Source organism: Pituophis catenifer, unplaced genomic scaffold (assembly GCF_029215685.1).
Source record: "Pituophis catenifer annectens isolate HBS135680 unplaced genomic scaffold, rPitCat1.0.hap2 SCAF_15, whole genome shotgun sequence".
Taxonomy (NCBI): Eukaryota; Metazoa; Chordata; class Lepidosauria; order Squamata; family Colubridae; genus Pituophis; species Pituophis catenifer.
The window spans coordinates 4,436,025-4,452,066 of NW_027256895.1; the positions used below are offsets into that span (position 1 = coordinate 4,436,025).

General features: G+C 49.8%; 1 protein-coding gene across 1 annotated transcript; it reads left to right on the plus strand.

The window, feature by feature from the left end:
* Nucleotides 1-830: 830 nt before the first annotated feature.
* On the plus strand, nucleotides 831-15,962 carry LOC139324790 (myosin-7-like). The gene is made up of 13 exons (XM_070954534.1): nucleotides 831-874; nucleotides 2,429-2,485; nucleotides 3,506-3,705; nucleotides 5,820-5,963; nucleotides 6,851-7,007; nucleotides 7,665-7,692; nucleotides 8,749-8,863; nucleotides 10,449-10,541; nucleotides 10,657-10,720; nucleotides 10,849-10,947; nucleotides 12,764-12,867; nucleotides 14,703-14,841; nucleotides 15,808-15,962. The coding sequence occupies exons 3-13, from the start codon at nucleotides 3,514-3,516 to the stop codon at nucleotides 15,960-15,962; spliced, it is 1,290 nt and encodes a 429-aa protein (XP_070810635.1). The 5' UTR covers nucleotides 831-874; nucleotides 2,429-2,485; nucleotides 3,506-3,513.
* Nucleotides 15,963-16,042: the final 80 nt, after the last annotated feature.

Sequence of the window (16,042 nt, forward strand, 5' to 3'; positions counted from 1 at the left end):
AGTTATAAAGCACCATCTGCAGCCCTCTAGTGGGCATCTTGGAGCATTGCAGTCCAGATTTGGCTCCCGCGATGTAACTAACTCTTTTATTATTTTTAGATGGGTTGCAACCACAATCTTGCAGCGTAGGTTGCACTCTTCCCGTAAAGAGTTAGCTACAACTCTTTTATTATTTTTGGGTGGGTTGCAACCACAACCTTGCAGTGTAGGTTGCCCGCAAGGAGAGGATTCTGTAGCGAAGCCAACGAGTGTTCCCAATGCATATAATGAGAATAATATAAAGATAGAGAGGAAGACGTATAACCGGGCCGCAATACTCCGCATCTCCAGGAGAGGGCAGTTATATAAAGCACCATCTGCAGCCCTCTAGTGGGCATCTTGGAGCGTTGCAGTCCCAGATTTGGTATCCGCGATGTCAACTCACTCTTTTCGTTTTTAGATGGGTTGCAATTACAATTTTGCAGCGAGGTTGCATGCGAAGGGAGGATTTCGGTCGCGAAGCCAACTGAGCCGTGGGGGGTAGCCATTGAGCGAATTCCCTCCCCATATCTTGCCCTCCCCCTTCCTCTCCTTCTCCCCCTCCCTCTGGAATCTCAGCCCTGTTGTTCCAAGATATTTTGAAGTCTCGCTAGCCCCCCTCCTCCTCGTCCTCCCTGAACCTGTTCCTATTCTTCATACCACAACAATGATGACACTTCCAATTGTTCGGGGCCAGGCTGGAGATGTGGGGAGGGGAGGGGGGGGCGGCCGAGATGGGTCTGCCTGTCCATATGAGGCCGGCCAAGAGGAGGGGGCGGGGGGATTGGGGATTTATAACCAGGGTCCTGGCCAGGCACCCTTGCTTAGAACCCCACTCCTCCTGTACTGGTGACAGGTAAGACCCTCCCCCCCCCATTCCCGTTGCAGCCTTCCAGCCCCCAAAGTGTGGGGTTAGGGAATCCCCCATGCTTCAGGGAAAACGGCGAGGTTTTGGGGCGTTCAGAAATGACCTTTCTGGGGTTGTGGGAATGAGACGCGTGTCTCGAAGGCCAGGATGCAGTAGGGGGTGGGGGGGCGATGCAAGGTCTACATGCATTCCCCCCCATCCTGAATTTTAGGGGGGGCAAGGGGGAAGAAGGCGTTGTAAGGAATGAGCTGGTAATAGCCACGTTTCGCTGGGCATCTCTGGCACCTGCTGCGGTGGGCGATGTCGCCACCTGTGAGGCAGTGGGCATCCTTCCTTGCTCCAGCTGAAGCTTTTCCCCCAGCTGGGGAGCATGGGAGATGTAGTCCAGCTGGGCTGGAGGAGCCAGGTAGGGGAAGGATGAGTTAGCAGCATCGCGCCGTCTGTAAAGAGGGATTTTTTTCTCTTGAAATGGTCTCATTTTTTGGCCAGGAATATTCTACATTTTCACGCCCTAGTCTGGCTTTTAATTCAGAAATGTCCGTTTCTTTCCTTTTTCCTTTCCTTTCCTTTCCTTTCCTTTCCTTTCCTTTCCTTTCCTTTCCTTTCCTTTCCTTTCCTTTCCTTTCCTTTCCTTTCCTTTCCTTCTTTCCTTTCCTTTCCTTTCCTTTCTTCTTATTGCAATCTCCTACCTTCCTTCCTTCCTTCTTTCTTTCCTTCCTTCTTTCCTTCCTTCCCCTTTCTTTCTTTCTTTCTCTTCCTTCCTTCCCTGCCTCCCTTCCTCCGTTCTTTTCTTTTCTTTTCCTTCCTTCTTTCCTTCCTCCCTTCTTCCTCCCTTCTCCCTCCCTCCCTTTTTTCTTTCTCTTCTTTCCCTCCCTCCCTCCATTCTTTTCTTTTCCTTCCTTCTTTCCTTCCTCCTTTCCTCCCCCTTCTTTCCTCCCTCCCTCTCTCCTTTCCTTTTTTCTTTCTTTCTCTTCCCTCCCTACTTTTCTTTTCCTTCCTTCTTTCCTTCCTCCCTTCTCTCTCCATTCTTTCTTTCCTCCCTTCCTCCCCTTCCTTCCTTCCTTCCTTCCTTCCTTCCTTCCTTCCTTCCTTCCTTCCTTCCTTTCCCCCTATCCTCCCTCCCTCATCCCTTTAATAAAATAATCAGAAAAGGCACTCCGAGAGACCCCTTCTTTTGCTCTCAAAATAGTTGGGACTACAACTCCCATCACTGGCTGAGACACACGGTCTTCTACATCCTCGCCGCCTTGGCTGCCGTGCTCAGCGTGTCCGACTGAAAGGAAAAAAAACCCACAACTTTTTTTGTGGGGGGGTAGTTTAGTTCTTTCCTTAAGGAAACAACCGGACACTGCGGAAATATACCTCAGAATCGATCTGAGGTATAAAATGCATGAAAATCTATATATTGCAGGGTTTCTCCTCCCGATATTTTGCTCTTTTCCTTAAATATATAATGGAATAATCCTGTCAGAAAGGATCCCTGGGTGGCTGGGGAAAGATTTGGGGTGTATATTGTACTAATACGTCTCTTTTCCACAACAGGAGTCCGTCCTGAGGTGTCCGCAGTTCTTCTCTTGTGAAATCCACTAAAAACAAAGGGTAACTATCAGGAGTAGCTATTTCTGACCCAGAGAGCGATCTATTCCTAGTATATCTATTCACACTCCAGGCACAGCTGTTCTGGGCGCAGCCCTGCCTAAAGCTGGTTTTCTAGAGCGTGCAATTCTGCTAACAGCCAGCAGGGGGCAGCGTATTCGCATTGGAAGGAGAGGGATTAAATCAGGTGCAGTTCCAGTGCTGTACACCTGAGGGAGGGAAAGCAGCGCTATTCAAAACTTGGCCTAGCTCAGGGTGTCCTCTGGTGGATCTCTTGGGAATGACACATTGCAGATTTGCATCTGTTAAGCGGTCAGAGTCCTGATGATGTTACCTATTAGGGTCAGAAAATGTCCACGAGAAAACCACCAAGCTAAGAGAGCACCAAAGACCCTTCAGTCTTCCTCCTTCTCCTCCCTCCCTTTTCCTCCTCCTCCTCCTCCTTCGAGCACTGATGAAGTTACCTAATTTGGTCATGAAACATCCGCAAGGAAACCACCTAGCTCAGAGAGCACCAAAGTCCCTTCGGTCCTTGTCCTTGTCCTTGTCGTTCTCGTCCTCCTTGTCCTTGTCCTTGTCCTTCTCGTCCTCCTTGTCCTTGTCCTTCTCGTCCTCCTTGTCCTTGTCCTTGTCCTTGTCCTTGTCCTTGTCCTTGTCCTTCTCGTCCTCCTTGTCCTTGTCCTTTTCCTCTTCCTCCTCCTCCTCCGAGCACTGATGATGTTCCCTAGTTGGGTCATGAAAGGTCTGCAAGAAAACTACCAAGCTCAGAGAGCACCAAAGTCCCTTCAGTCCTCCTCCTTCTCCTCCCTCCCTCCCTTCTCCTCCTCTCCCTCCTTCCAGCACTGATGATGTTCTCTCGTTGGGTCATGAAATGTCCTCAAGAAAACCACCCACCTCAGGGACCTCCCTGGTTCAAATTTTCCCCCCAAGACCGGAAGGTGTGAATCCTACCACCTGCCCACCACAAGTGCATCACGGCCCGTAGATTTCGTTAAACTGGGTTTTGTTGTTTTTCCTTCGCAGCTCCTGCCATGGACGTATCTGAATTCGGGGCCGCCGCCCCATTCCTGCGCCTGTCGGAAAAGGCTCGCATCGAAACTCAGACTCGGCCATTCGACTTGAAGAAAGACGTCTTCGTGCCGGATGACAAGGAGGAATTCGTGAAGGCCAAGATTGTTTCCAAAGAAGGTGGCAAAGTCACCGCGGAAACGGAAAAGGGCAAGGTGGGCAAATCTCGTCCCGCTAAGATTACTTTCCGGACCAAGGGCAATGATTCCTAGCCAGATCTTTATAATAACAAGAATTGGAAAGGGGCCTTTGAGATCCTCTAGTCCAACCCCCTGCTCAAGCAGGAGACCTTATACCATGTTAGACAACTGACGGTAAGGCTGTAAGCCATTCCTTTGTACCTGAAGGAGTTGGATGGATTCCCCTTTAATTCTTGGCATCTTCCACCCAGGTGTGCTGTAAAACAGGTGCTGGCCGAGGATGATGGGGCTTAAAATCGAAGCTACCTGGATGGTACCCCTCAGAGAAGGGTAGAGTAACCGAGAAGAAATAATAGTAGAGAGCACAGAGCGGTGTTTCTCAACAACGGCCAATTTAAGAGGTGTGAACTTCAACTCCCAGAATTCCCCAGCCAGCCATTTTAAGAAGTGCAGACTCCAACTCCCAGAATTCCCCAGCCAGTGACGCTGGCTGGGGAATTCTGGGAGTTGAAGTCCCCACCTCTTAAAATGGCTGCGGTTGAGAAACACAAAAATGGCCTTATGGACAGCAGGAACAGTTGCTACCAAAACAATGGTTAGATAAGAGGGGACTCAGCCCTGGCCAAGAAAACAATGTAAGAAAATATTTCAGACAAGCCTCTCCCCAATTCGCATGAAGAGAAAGGAGGGAAAGGGGACATGTTTTCAATCGCTAGAACTATTACAATATTACATTTATATTGTAATATTGTAAATGCCGACCTAACATGGTATAGACTTCTTAATCTGGTCTGTTGGGCTCGACAGTTATAAATCTTCCAGGGGGGTCAAATACCATTGTTCCCTTTTGTGTGTGTGTGTGTGTGTGTGTGTGTACTTGTGTGTGAGCTTTTGAGAGGGTGTGGACTCCTGACAGCTGCCTGGACAAGTCCCTGCAGTTTTCTTGCAAAGATTTTGGATGTGATGTGCCATTGCTTGCTTCCTAGGGCTGGGAGAGAGGGACTGGCCCAAAGTCACCCAGCCAGCTTTCATGTCTATGGTGGGACTAGAACTTTCCATCTCCTGGTGATTGGACCAGAGTTACCCAGCCAGCTTTCATGCCTGAGGCAGGACTAGAACTCACCATCTCCTGGTGATTGGCCCAAAGTCACTCAGCCAGGAGTTCTAGTCTAAGGCGGGACTAGAACTCCCCGTCTCCTAGTGATTGGCTCAAAGTCCCCCAACCAGCTTTCATGCCTGAGGCAGGGCTAGAACTCACCATCTCCTGGTGATTTGCCCACTCAGTCAGAAGTTCTAGTCCCGCCTTAGACTAGAACTAGAACTTAGACTAGGACTAGAACTCCCCGTCTCCAGGTGATTGGCCCAAAGTCACTCAGCCAGGAGTTCTAGTCTAAGGCGGGACTAGAACTCCCCGTCTCCTAGTGATTGGCCCAAAGTTACCCAGTCACCTTTCATGCCTGAGGCAAGACTAGAACTCACCATCTCCTGGTGATTTGCCCACTCAGTCAGAAGTTCTAGTCCCGCCTTAGACTAGAACTAGAACTTAGACTAGGACTAGAACTCCCCATCTCCTAGTGATTGGCCCAGAGTCACCCAGCCAGCTTTCATGCCTGAGGCAGGACTAGAACTCACCATCTCCTAGTGATTGGCTCAAAGTCCCCCAGCCAGCTTTCATGCCTGAGGCAGGACTAGAACTCACCATCTCCTGGTGATTGGCCCAAAGTCACCCAGTCACCTTTCATGCCTGAGGCAGGACTAGAACTCACCATCTCCTGGTGATTGGCCCAGAGTCACCCAGTCAGCTTTCATGCCTGAGGCAGGACTAGAACTCACCATCTCCTGGTGATTGGCCCAGAGTCACCCAGTCACCTTTCATGCCTGAGGCAGGACTAGAACTCACCATCTCCTGGTGATTGGCCCAAAGTCACCCAGCCAGGAGTTCTAGTCTAAGGCGGGACTAGAACTCCCCTTCTCCAGGTGATTGGTTCAAAGTCACCCCGCCGACTTTCGTGCCAGATACAGGACTCAAAGAGTAGCATCCTGAGTCAAGGTAAGATTGAGGGAAGGTAGCCCCGTTTTTGCGGTGAGGCCTGTCAGGAACTCACTATCCGATTCCTTCTCTTTGGCAGACGGTGACGGTCAAAGAAGACCAAGTTATGCAGCAGAACCCGCCCAAATTCGACAAGATCGAGGACATGGCCATGCTGACCTTCCTGCACGAACCCGCCGTGCTCTACAACCTGAAGGATCGCTACGCCTCCTGGATGATCTACGTAAGCCGAGGAACGGGGAGGGATGACTTTGTGTTCTGACCCAGCTCCCCAAACAGGACAAATCCTCGGACGTGAACTCAAAAGATTCCTTTCATTAGGAGCGCCGGCAGCCCCGGCAACAAGTTTCTCTCGCAGGCTAATAAGTCCGTCCGTCCATCCGGAAGATGAATAGTTGTCCACCCCCCTGCCTTTTATCCCCAGAATTAGGGGGGCTACGTTAGCAGCGGTGGCTCTTCCGTCCCGAGGACCGGCCCATAGATTTCCACTGCTCTCCTCTCCTCTGCCTTCTGCGCATCCGCGCGTCAGGCACAGGACCCAGCTGTTCCTCCTCCTCCTCATCAGCCATTTCCAGACCTGGGGGCTGTTGACCCTCCATCGGAGGGCTGACGGATGGTCCAGGCTCCGTCTCTGTCTCTCTCTCTCTGCCGGCCCCACTCCCTCTTCCCCCTCAGAGCTCCCAGGTTGCCTTGATGCTGACCCTGACTCCCACACCTCCTCCTCTTCCTCTGATTCGGCAGCTGGAGGGGCCAGTGGCTGATAGGCCACAACACTTTGCGAGGTGGTCCTTCTTCCTAGCCTGCAGGGATCTGGGGGTGATGAGCAAAACACAGGTGGGGTTGTGTGTTCGGAAGCCATCCCAGTTACAGCAACAGTGCAGGTAGTCCTCAACTTCCAACCATGGTTGGTCGGGGAATTCTGGGAGTTGACGTCCACGGTCTTAAAATTCCCAAGGTTGAGGAGCACTTCTCCAGAGAGAAGGCGGGCATTCATGTAAGGAAGAAATCAATTGTCCTCTCCCCAAGCTTAGAGATGTTAAGTCTGGAGGTTCTTCCATAATCCAGGAGGTCCTTCGGAACTTCACTTCTCGTCCTTCTCTTCTTCTCTAGACCTACTCGGGGCTCTTCTGTGTAACGGTCAACCCCTACAAGTGGTTGCCCGTCTACAACGCGGAAGTGGTGGGCGCTTATCGAGGGAAGAAGCGGAGTGAAGCTCCTCCTCACATCTTCTCGATCTCCGACAATGCCTATCAGTACATGTTGACAGGTAAAGGACCTGACAGGTAAAGGAGGACCAGGGAGCCAGAAGGAGGGACCTGGTTGTCATCAGAGAAGAACGAAGATTTCAGGAAGTCAAATGTTGCTCTTCCTTTTCCCTTCTTCTTCTTCCTCCTTATCTATCTTCTCCTCTCTTTCTCCTCTTCTTTATCTTCTCCTTCTCTTCCTCTACTTCCTTGTCTATCTTCTCCTTTTTCTTTTCCTTGTCTATCTTCTCCTCCTTCTCTGTCTCTCCTCCTCTTTTTTTACTTTCTCCTTCTTTTTTCTCCTCTTCCTCATCTGTCTTCTTCTTCCCTTCTTCCTCCTTGTCTATCTTCTCCTTCTTCTTCCCTTCCTCCTTGTCTATTTTCTCCTACTCTTCCTCCTTCCCTGTCTCCTTCTCCTCTTCCTTTCCTCATCTTCCTCCTTGTCTGTCTTCTTTCCTTCCTCCCCTTCCTCCTTGTCTATCTTCTTTTTCCCTTCCTCGTCTATTTTCTCCTTCTCTTCCTCCTTGTCTGTCTCTTTCACCCTTTCCTTCTCTTCCTCCTTGTCTACCTTCTCCTTCCCTTTCCTCCTCTTCCTCCTTGTCTGTCTCTTTCTGCTCTTCCTCCCTTGCTTTCACAGTTCTCCCTTTCTTTTCTAACCTTTTTTTCTTTCTCTTCCCTAGATCGCGAGAACCAGTCCATCCTTATCACGTAAGTCCCATCTCCTACCTCGAGATCTTTCACAATACACTTTAGTCATCTTCCCATCCTACGGAACTTGTTTTCCATTTTGATTGTGGGTCTCCTTCTCACAGTGAATTTAAAGTGGTTTTCTTCAGTCTTCAATCTAGCATGAAGTTATGTGGACATCGTTTATTTATGGACCTGGGATCCCTACCCATTTGCAGGAGCTGGGTTGAAAAATGGTGCTGGATTATTTAGTATTAAGTATATATAAAAGACAATAATTGATAGTGGTCTGTTGTAAGTCGAGGACTTACATATTGCTGTCTGATATCTCCCGGGTTGAATAAATCTTGCTTATGTATAGACAGTCCTCGACATACAACCGCAATGGGTACTTTATGGTGATCGTATTTACCGCCAGTTCTGCCCCAGCTCCGGATCCCAAGGAGTGTGACACACACCAAGCTCCAAAAACTCTGTTTATTACAAACAGACCCCTTTCAAAATGCAGGCTTTCAGTGCAAATGTCCTTATCAGCCTGCTATAAAGTACAAAGAATAAACAAAGTCCGACAAAGGTTGGCAACCAGCCCAGAAACCAAGATGTGATAAGAAACTCACTCTCCAAAATGCGCTGCCTAATAATTAAACATTGTTTCCAGCAACAATTGCTAACTGCGTGCGACTTAAATAGACTAAGGGAGTGGCCAATTAGCCCCAAGCCTTACTCTCGAGGAGACCTCCTCCTCCTGAGTAGCCACTCCTGCCTTTTGGCAGCCCTGCGTGCTCGAGCATTGAGGAGAGGCTCCTCCACTTCACTCTCTGCACTTGAAGGAGCCTCTGGAGGTTCTGAAGGCCCTGGCTGAGTCTCTGCCTCTGGCACCACATCCTCTTCAGCCTCCTCGCTGTCCGACGCGAGCACCGGCTGCACAGGCTGCTGGCGCGACACCACACCAGCCTCCTCGTTGTCGGGATCAGCCACAAGCCGCGCAGGCCGCTGGCGGGCCACAATACCGCCCGCATAAAAACTGTCCCACAAATCGGGCCTTCATGAAATTAATGTCGTTTTTCCAACCTGTAGCGGAGAATCCGGTGCTGGGAAGACGGTGAACACCAAGAGGGTCATTCAATATTTTGCGGTCATCGCTGCCATCGGGGACCGTATCAAGAAAGACGAAGCAGCTGCAACAGGGAAGGTGAGCGTCCAATCGGAACGGTGTTTCTCAACCTTGGGAACTTTAAAAGGGGTGGATTTCAACTCCCAGAAATCCTTGTACTCAGGGACTACCGGTACTCCAGTTCCATGTTTCTCAACCTTGGGAACTTTAGATAGATAGATGAATAGAGGTGGAAGGGACCCTGTAGGTCATCTAGTCCAACCCCCCACCCAAGTAGGAGACCCTATACCCTTTCTGACAGATGGCAGTCCTGTTTCTTCTTGAAAGCCTCCAGTGATGAAGCTCCCACAACGTCCGAAAGCAACTTCTGTTCCATGGGTTCTCACTGTCAGAAAATGTCTCCTTAGTTTAGTTTAGTTTAGTTGATTATATTTATATACCGCCCCCCTCTCCCGAGGGACTCGGGGTGGTGAACAGCCAGCAAATAAAATACACCGATACAAAATTTAAAACAATATTAAAATCCAATTAAATCAATTTGGCCCATAGTTAAAAACCCTATATTAAAACCCCTAATTTTTTTAAAAAACAATTCTTTTTAAAAAGAGTAGGTCAGGCCAGCCCGGCTTGATGAAACAAAAACGTCTTTAGGGCAGTTCGGAAAGCACGAAGGTCAGGGATCCGTCGTATCTCTGGAGGCAACTCGTTCCAGAGGGCAGGTGCCCCCACAGAGAATGCTCTCCCCCTGGGGGCCACCGGCCGGCATTGTCTGGCTGACGGCACCCTGAGGAGGCCCTCTCTGTGGGAGCATACTGGTCGGTGGGAGGCTACCGGTGGCAGAAGACGGTCTTGTAAGTATCCGGGTCCTGAGCCATGGAGCGCTCTAAAGGTGGTAACCAATACTTTGAAGCGCACCCGGAAGACCACCGGGAGCCAGTGCAGCTCGCGCAGGAGAGGTGTTACATGGGAATGCCGAGTCGCCCCCATAACCACCCGCGCGGCCACATTCTGGATCAGTTGGAGCCTCCGGGTGCTCCTCAAGGGGAGCCCCATGTAGAGAGCATTACAGTAGTCCAGGCGGGATGTGACGAGGGCATGAGTGATTGTGCGTAAGAGGGAAGACCTGTGGGAGTGCAAGGCCAGGTGCCAGCGTCTGGAGGCTCAGTGGGCTGAGATGATCAGCCAGTTCCAGGCCATGAGACAGTCCCACTGGAACAAGGCCCTCCGGCTCTTTGCCACCAGCGGCGCTTCCCTCCAGCCTTCGCCCAAAGCCCCGGCACTAGGAGGCCGAAGCAAAATATCTACCCATACAAAAAGACCCCTAAGGGGGAGACTCTCTGCAGCAACACAAACGTTCATTGCACATACCCGGCCCAGGGGCCTTAGTTTGAGGACCCCTGATTTAGTGCAATATAAAAAAAGTGCAAGTGATTTTTCTGCGGACCACCCAAATTTTCTCGCGGACCACCAGTGGTCCACGGACTACCAGTTGGTGACCGCTGGCATAGAGCATCTCTGCTACCGCTTCGCCCGGACAAGTACGAACCGGCTGAATGCCACCTCTGATCTCCACGTAATAAACTTGGGTCCAGTTGCCACGATTTCACCTTTTGCTGTATCCTGTTCTAACACATCCACCCCTCACCCCCTACCCCATCTACAGGGCACCTTGGAAGATCAAATCATCCAAGCCAATCCAGCTCTGGAGGCCTTCGGCAACGCGAAGACCTTAAGGAACGACAACTCCTCCAGATTTGTAAGTAGGGATGAAAGGAGGAGGCTTTTGACCTCTCTGGGATACCGAGACCATCGTGTTCAATTTTTGCCAACCTCTAAACCTGCTCTCAATCCATTTCTCCTTTCTTCTTCAGGGTAAATTCATCCGAATTCACTTTGGGGCAACAGGAAAACTGGCCTCAGCCGACATAGAAACCTGTGAGTGTTGGGAGTCTCCAAAATTCTCAAATCTTTGATTGATTCTTTGAAAGTTCTTCTGGGTTTTTCCCACTTGTTCACCATCTCGGTATCTTTTGTCGTTCTCCACATTTCCGTCTTCTCCTTAGATCTCCTGGAAAAATCCAGAGTAATCTTCCAGCTGAAGTCTGAGAGGAATTATCACATCTATTACCAGATCTTGTCCAACAAGAAGCCAGAGCTGTTGGGTGAGTCATTCGCCATGAATTTATAAAACTCTAATTGAAACCAGTAGTCGGATTCAGCCGGTTCGGGCCAGTTCGGGTGAGCCGGTTGCTGGCTGGCTTCACCCCTCCCCGCCCCTTCCAGGAGTCCCCTTATGCCTTGTTTTGGCTCTCAGGTAAATGCAGAGCGGCCTACTAGGCCCAAAGGAGGCACAGGGGGTGTGGCACACCCCCCCCGCAGCCCATTTTTGCTCCCACGGGGGTGCAGGAGGCCGAGTGCTGCCTGTCAAACCCCTGGCCACGCCCACCATGGCCACGCCCACCCAGCCAGTCATTAGGGCAGAGAACCAGTTGTTAAATTATTTGAATCCCACCACTGGTTAACACCACATCTGGATTACCACAGCCAGTTCTGATCACCATACTAGAAAAAAAAGTTGTTGAGAGTTTGGAAAAAGTTCAGAGAAGAGCAGCTAAGGCGATCAAAGGCCGAGAGACTAAACCAATTTGAAGCACGGCTGCAGGATTTGGGTTTGGCTAGTCTAAAGAAAAGAAGAATTAAGGGTAACACGATAGTAGTATTCCAAGAGTGGTGCGGTGGCCTAGAGGGTGGAGCTCTCGCCTCAAAATCAGGAGGCTGTGAGTTCAATCCTAAGTAGAGGCAGATATTTCTCTCTCTCTCGACACAATGAGAATATCTCTGCTGAACAAAACTCCGCATTGGTGACAGGAAGGGCATCTGGCCAGTAAACACTCAGTTCCAGTCAGTTACCCAGACTCCACCACCACAAGAGTCATTAAAAGAAGGTGATTATAACAGTATTCCAGTACTGTTCTGTCCCTGTCTCACACACGCACACAAACAGTCAGCCAGGGGTTAAATAAAACTTGCAGACAACAAATTCCTTCGATAAGAGGATTGGCAGCAACCCAGTAGCTGCTTGCCAAGAACTTTACTCACAGAGGGAGGGGTTGTTCCTCCGTCAGATAAACCAAAACAATATACACACAGTCAAAGAATTGTCAAGTCCAGTCCGTATTAAATCCAAGGCAGATAACGTTGTTTCAAAGATACAATGTGACTCGCTAGTAGTTTAGTTTTGTCCATCACAGAGTCTGAATTGCCACCACACCCCCTTTTATCCCCTGTGGGGTGTGGTCCAGTGACTCAGCTTAATCTCTGGCACGCCTCCTTTTCTGCTGCGTGCGCTTGTCTCTCTGACGCTGGCGTGGATCCAGCCAAGACTTATCTCCGTCACTGTCTGACTGCGAGGAGATACCTGCCTCCTGGCCAATCTCTTCTCCTTTGGGAGACACCTGAGGCATTGCCAGAGAGGAGGGTCCTGGAGAGGGAGGCCTGGCCAACTCCTCTCCTTCATGTTCGGAGCCTTCTCCCTCCGATAAGTCGGCCTCGGGGGTCGGAGTCACAACAAGTACTTGAGGGACTGCCACAGAGAAGAGGGGGTCAAATTATTCTCCAAAGCACCCAAGGGCAGGACAAGAAACAATGGGGGGAAACTAATCAAGGAGAGAAGCAAACTTCCTAACAGTGAGGACAATTAACCAGTGGAACAGCTCGCCTTCAGAAATCGTGGGCGCTCCATCACGGGAGGTTTTTAAGAAGAGACTGGCCGGTCACTTATCTGAAATGGTATAAGTTCTCCTGCTTGAGCAGGGGGCTGGACTAGGGACCTGTTGTGAGAGTTACAGCAGTGGTAAGGTGTCATTTCCATTTCACAACGACCCTTGTCCTCTTCTGGTGCTGGAATAACCACTTAGGAAGAGAAGGTTGGCCACGTTGTGTCAACGCCTGACTTCTTCCACCCGTTTCTCTTTCCAGATATGATGTTGGTCACCAACAATCCTTACGACTACGCCTTCATCTCCCAAGGAGAAACCACGGTACCTTCCATCGATGATGCTGAGGAGCTGTTGGCAACTGACGTGAGTACTATTCTCCAAGTGTCCCTCCAACTTGGCTCCTAGATCAGGGGATCCCGACCTTGGCCACGTGAAGACCAGGGGTGAAATCCTACTGGTTCGGACCGGTTCGGGTGAACTGCTAGGGATTATCGGCATCAGTTCACTGAACCGGTAGTAATTACCCCTCCTTGGCCCCACCCACGCCCGGCCGGTCGCCGCTTACCTCTTCCAGACGCTCGATATTCCATAGAATTCAATGTTAAATGCAGCAGAGAGAATGCTAACTTTTCTCCCTCCATTCAGAACGGAGCTGCTGCAACCTGTCCCTTTAAGGTAGTCCCCAGGAGGGAGGGGGCCAGGAGGGGACCATAAAGGGAGCAGCAGCTCCGTTCTGAATGGAGGGAGAAAAGTTAGCATTCTCTCTGCCACAGAATTCAATGTTAATGCAGCAGAGAGAATGCTAACTTTTCTCCCTCCATTCGGAACGGAGCTGCTGCAGCCTGTCTCTTTTAGATAATCCCCAGGAGGGAACAGGATGGGGAGGGCGGGGGAGCAGCTGGAATGGAGCCATTTTTGTGAAAGGCAGGAAAATGGGGAAGGGGATTTTCCTGCCTGTCATCCATTCCTCAATCTCAGCACAGACTGAGGGAAGGATGGTAGGCAGGAATATTCCCCTCCCCATTTTCCTGCCATTCGCGACAAGGAGTGGCTGGGAGGGGAGGGGCCGGTGAGGAGCCCCTTGATGTGAGTGATGTTGAGTTGGCCACGCCCACCCAGTCACATGACCCTCCCCCCCAACAAGCCACGCCCACAGAACTGGTAGGGGAATTTTTTTTTAATTTCACTCCCTGGTGGAGACCTGTGGACTTCAACTCCCAGAATTCCCCAGGCAGCATGGGTTTGAACCCTGAACCAGGGCAAATTGAAGACTTAAGATCTGTGGACTTCAGCTCCCAGAATTCTCCATTCCAGCTAGGGAATTCTAGGAATCGAAGGCCACAACTCTTAAAGGTGCCAAGGTTGGAGTTCAAGATGTCTTGGACTATTGAACCCTATACCTGGGCAACTTGAAGACTTAAGATTTGTGGATTTCAGCTCCCAGAATTCTCCATCCAGCATGGCTAGCTGGGGAATTCTGGGAGTTGATGTCCACAGGTCTTCAAATTGCCCAGGTTGGACAACCCTTGTTCAAGTGTGCCTTGTGAAGATGGACAGGGCGCTCTCCTCCCATGTAGTTGGGTCAGTCTGCGCTGTTCTCGCCTTCTCTCCACTCTCCATGCTTGGGGATCAGGAGGGGGAAGTCCTTGCTCATCGCCTGAGCTCTGTCGCTCCTCATTTCCACTCCTTGCCCTCTCTCGGTCATCCTGCCCCCGTTCCTCCTGGCGTCCCAATCCTGAGGGATCCTGGGCTGCCTCATCCTGCTCCTCCCCACATTCCTCCAAAGCCAACAAAGTCGCCCCCTCGATCTCCCTCGGCTCTAGCTCCAGCTCATCATCTCCCACAGATTCAGGCTCCGACGGGGGCATGATGCTCAGCAAACTTGAAGACTTACGATTTGTGGACTTCTACTCCCAGAATTCTCCATCCAGCATGGCTAGCTGGGGAATTCTGGGAGTTGAAGTCCACAGGCCTTCAAGTTGCCCAGGTAGGACACTTCTAGTTCAAGATGTTTAAACTACGGTATTGTGCCCTGAACTTTCCCCAAGTAAAGGCTCATGGGACATGTAGTCCAAACTGTATCTGAGAAATCTGAGATTGGAGATCGTTTGGTTGGAAATTGAATAGCTGGCTGGTTTTGGTTGAGCTTGGAGAAAATACTCATCCCCTGTTTTTTTCCCCCCCCCCTCCAAACCCAGAGTGCCTTTGACATCTTAGGGTTCACCCAAGAGGAGAAAAACTCCATCTACAAACTGACAGGGGCCATCATGCACTACGGGAACATGAAATTCAAGCAGAAGCAGCGAGAAGAACAAGCTGAACCGGATGGCACCGAAGGTGAGGGGAAGAAATGATCACGGTGGCCCCCCCAATTACGATGATGAGAAATAATTTACCAAGGTTTATTCATTCACAGTTAGGATAAAATTATTAAAAGCAGGGGTGAAATGCTACCGGTTCGGGCCGGTTCGCCTGAACCGGTAGTAAAAAAAATGCTTTAAAAAAGTTTTAAAAAAGGTTCTGACAATCGCGCGGCACATCTAATTGTCGCACCACGTTGCTCAGTTTGTGTCTGAGTGTTTTATCCTTGGGGTGGACAAGTTTCTGCCTTCTCGGGTTTGAAATGGGTACGTATGTTGTGTTGGCTGAAGATCCTCCCGGAAAAGAACGAAAACACATCAAGGAAGTTCTCGGAATGTGTGGCTATCCCAAGTGGGCCTTCATCAAATCTTCAAAAAAAAAAAGACCCCACAGGAGCTCCTCCATAATGAGACAATGAAGAGAACAATAAACAAAGCAACGTTTTCATTCCTACATTTCAGTATTACCGGGAGGATCTTCAGCCGACACAACATATATGCACATTTCAAAACCCAGGAAGGCAGAAGCTTGTCCACCCCAAGGATAAAACACCCCTATTATATAGTCTTAAAGTGGAAGGTTGTTTTGAAATTAATATATAGATATTTGTATGGGGGAGGAGAAAAAGGGCAGATTATTGCTAAATTGGGAGTTATAATAATATTATTATGCTAAATTAGAAGTTATTATACAATGTTATAGTAGAATGTTATTCTGAAATGTATGGTAAAAGGGGGATGTAATAATATTATCAGAAAGAAAGGGTCAGTATTTGGGGGATGGAGTAAGGGGATGGTAAAATATTATATAATCTGTTACGAATTTGGATTTTATTTTGAAGAAGCCACAGGGGGACGGGTGGTGAGGGGGGGTTAGGGAGGAGGGGGGGAGAAAAAAGGGGAAAAATTTGTATTTGAAAAACTTTTTCAATAAAAAAAAAAGGACACAAACTGATCAACGTGGTATTTGCAGTACAAGGCAGTGAGCCATGTGCAGATCTGTCCACCGGGGAAACAAAACAGCCCTTTCACAAACCCATGGCACAACATAGCAGATCAAACAATCAGGACGAGATTCAGCAGTCCGTCCGCGTATAAAAGACAAAGGATGATCTGGATGACTGAGAATCTTCGTGAACGTTAAGGTGTGCAGCTTCATGTTTTGGGTCTCCAACCCA

What these genes read in the sequence shown, in the direction of transcription:
- LOC139324790 (XM_070954534.1), top strand. Translation starts at nt 3,514, where the DNA reads ATGGACGTATCTGAATTCGGGGCCGCCGCCCCATTCCTGCGCCTGTCG. An exon ending in CTATCAGTACATGTTGACAG is followed by an intron (nt 7,008 to 7,664) that starts GTAAAGGACCTG and finishes TCTCTTCCCTAG; the next exon opens with ATCGCGAGAACCAGTCCATC. An exon ending in AAGCAGCTGCAACAGGGAAG is followed by an intron (nt 8,864 to 10,448) that starts GTGAGCGTCCAA and finishes CCCCATCTACAG; the next exon opens with GGCACCTTGGAAGATCAAAT.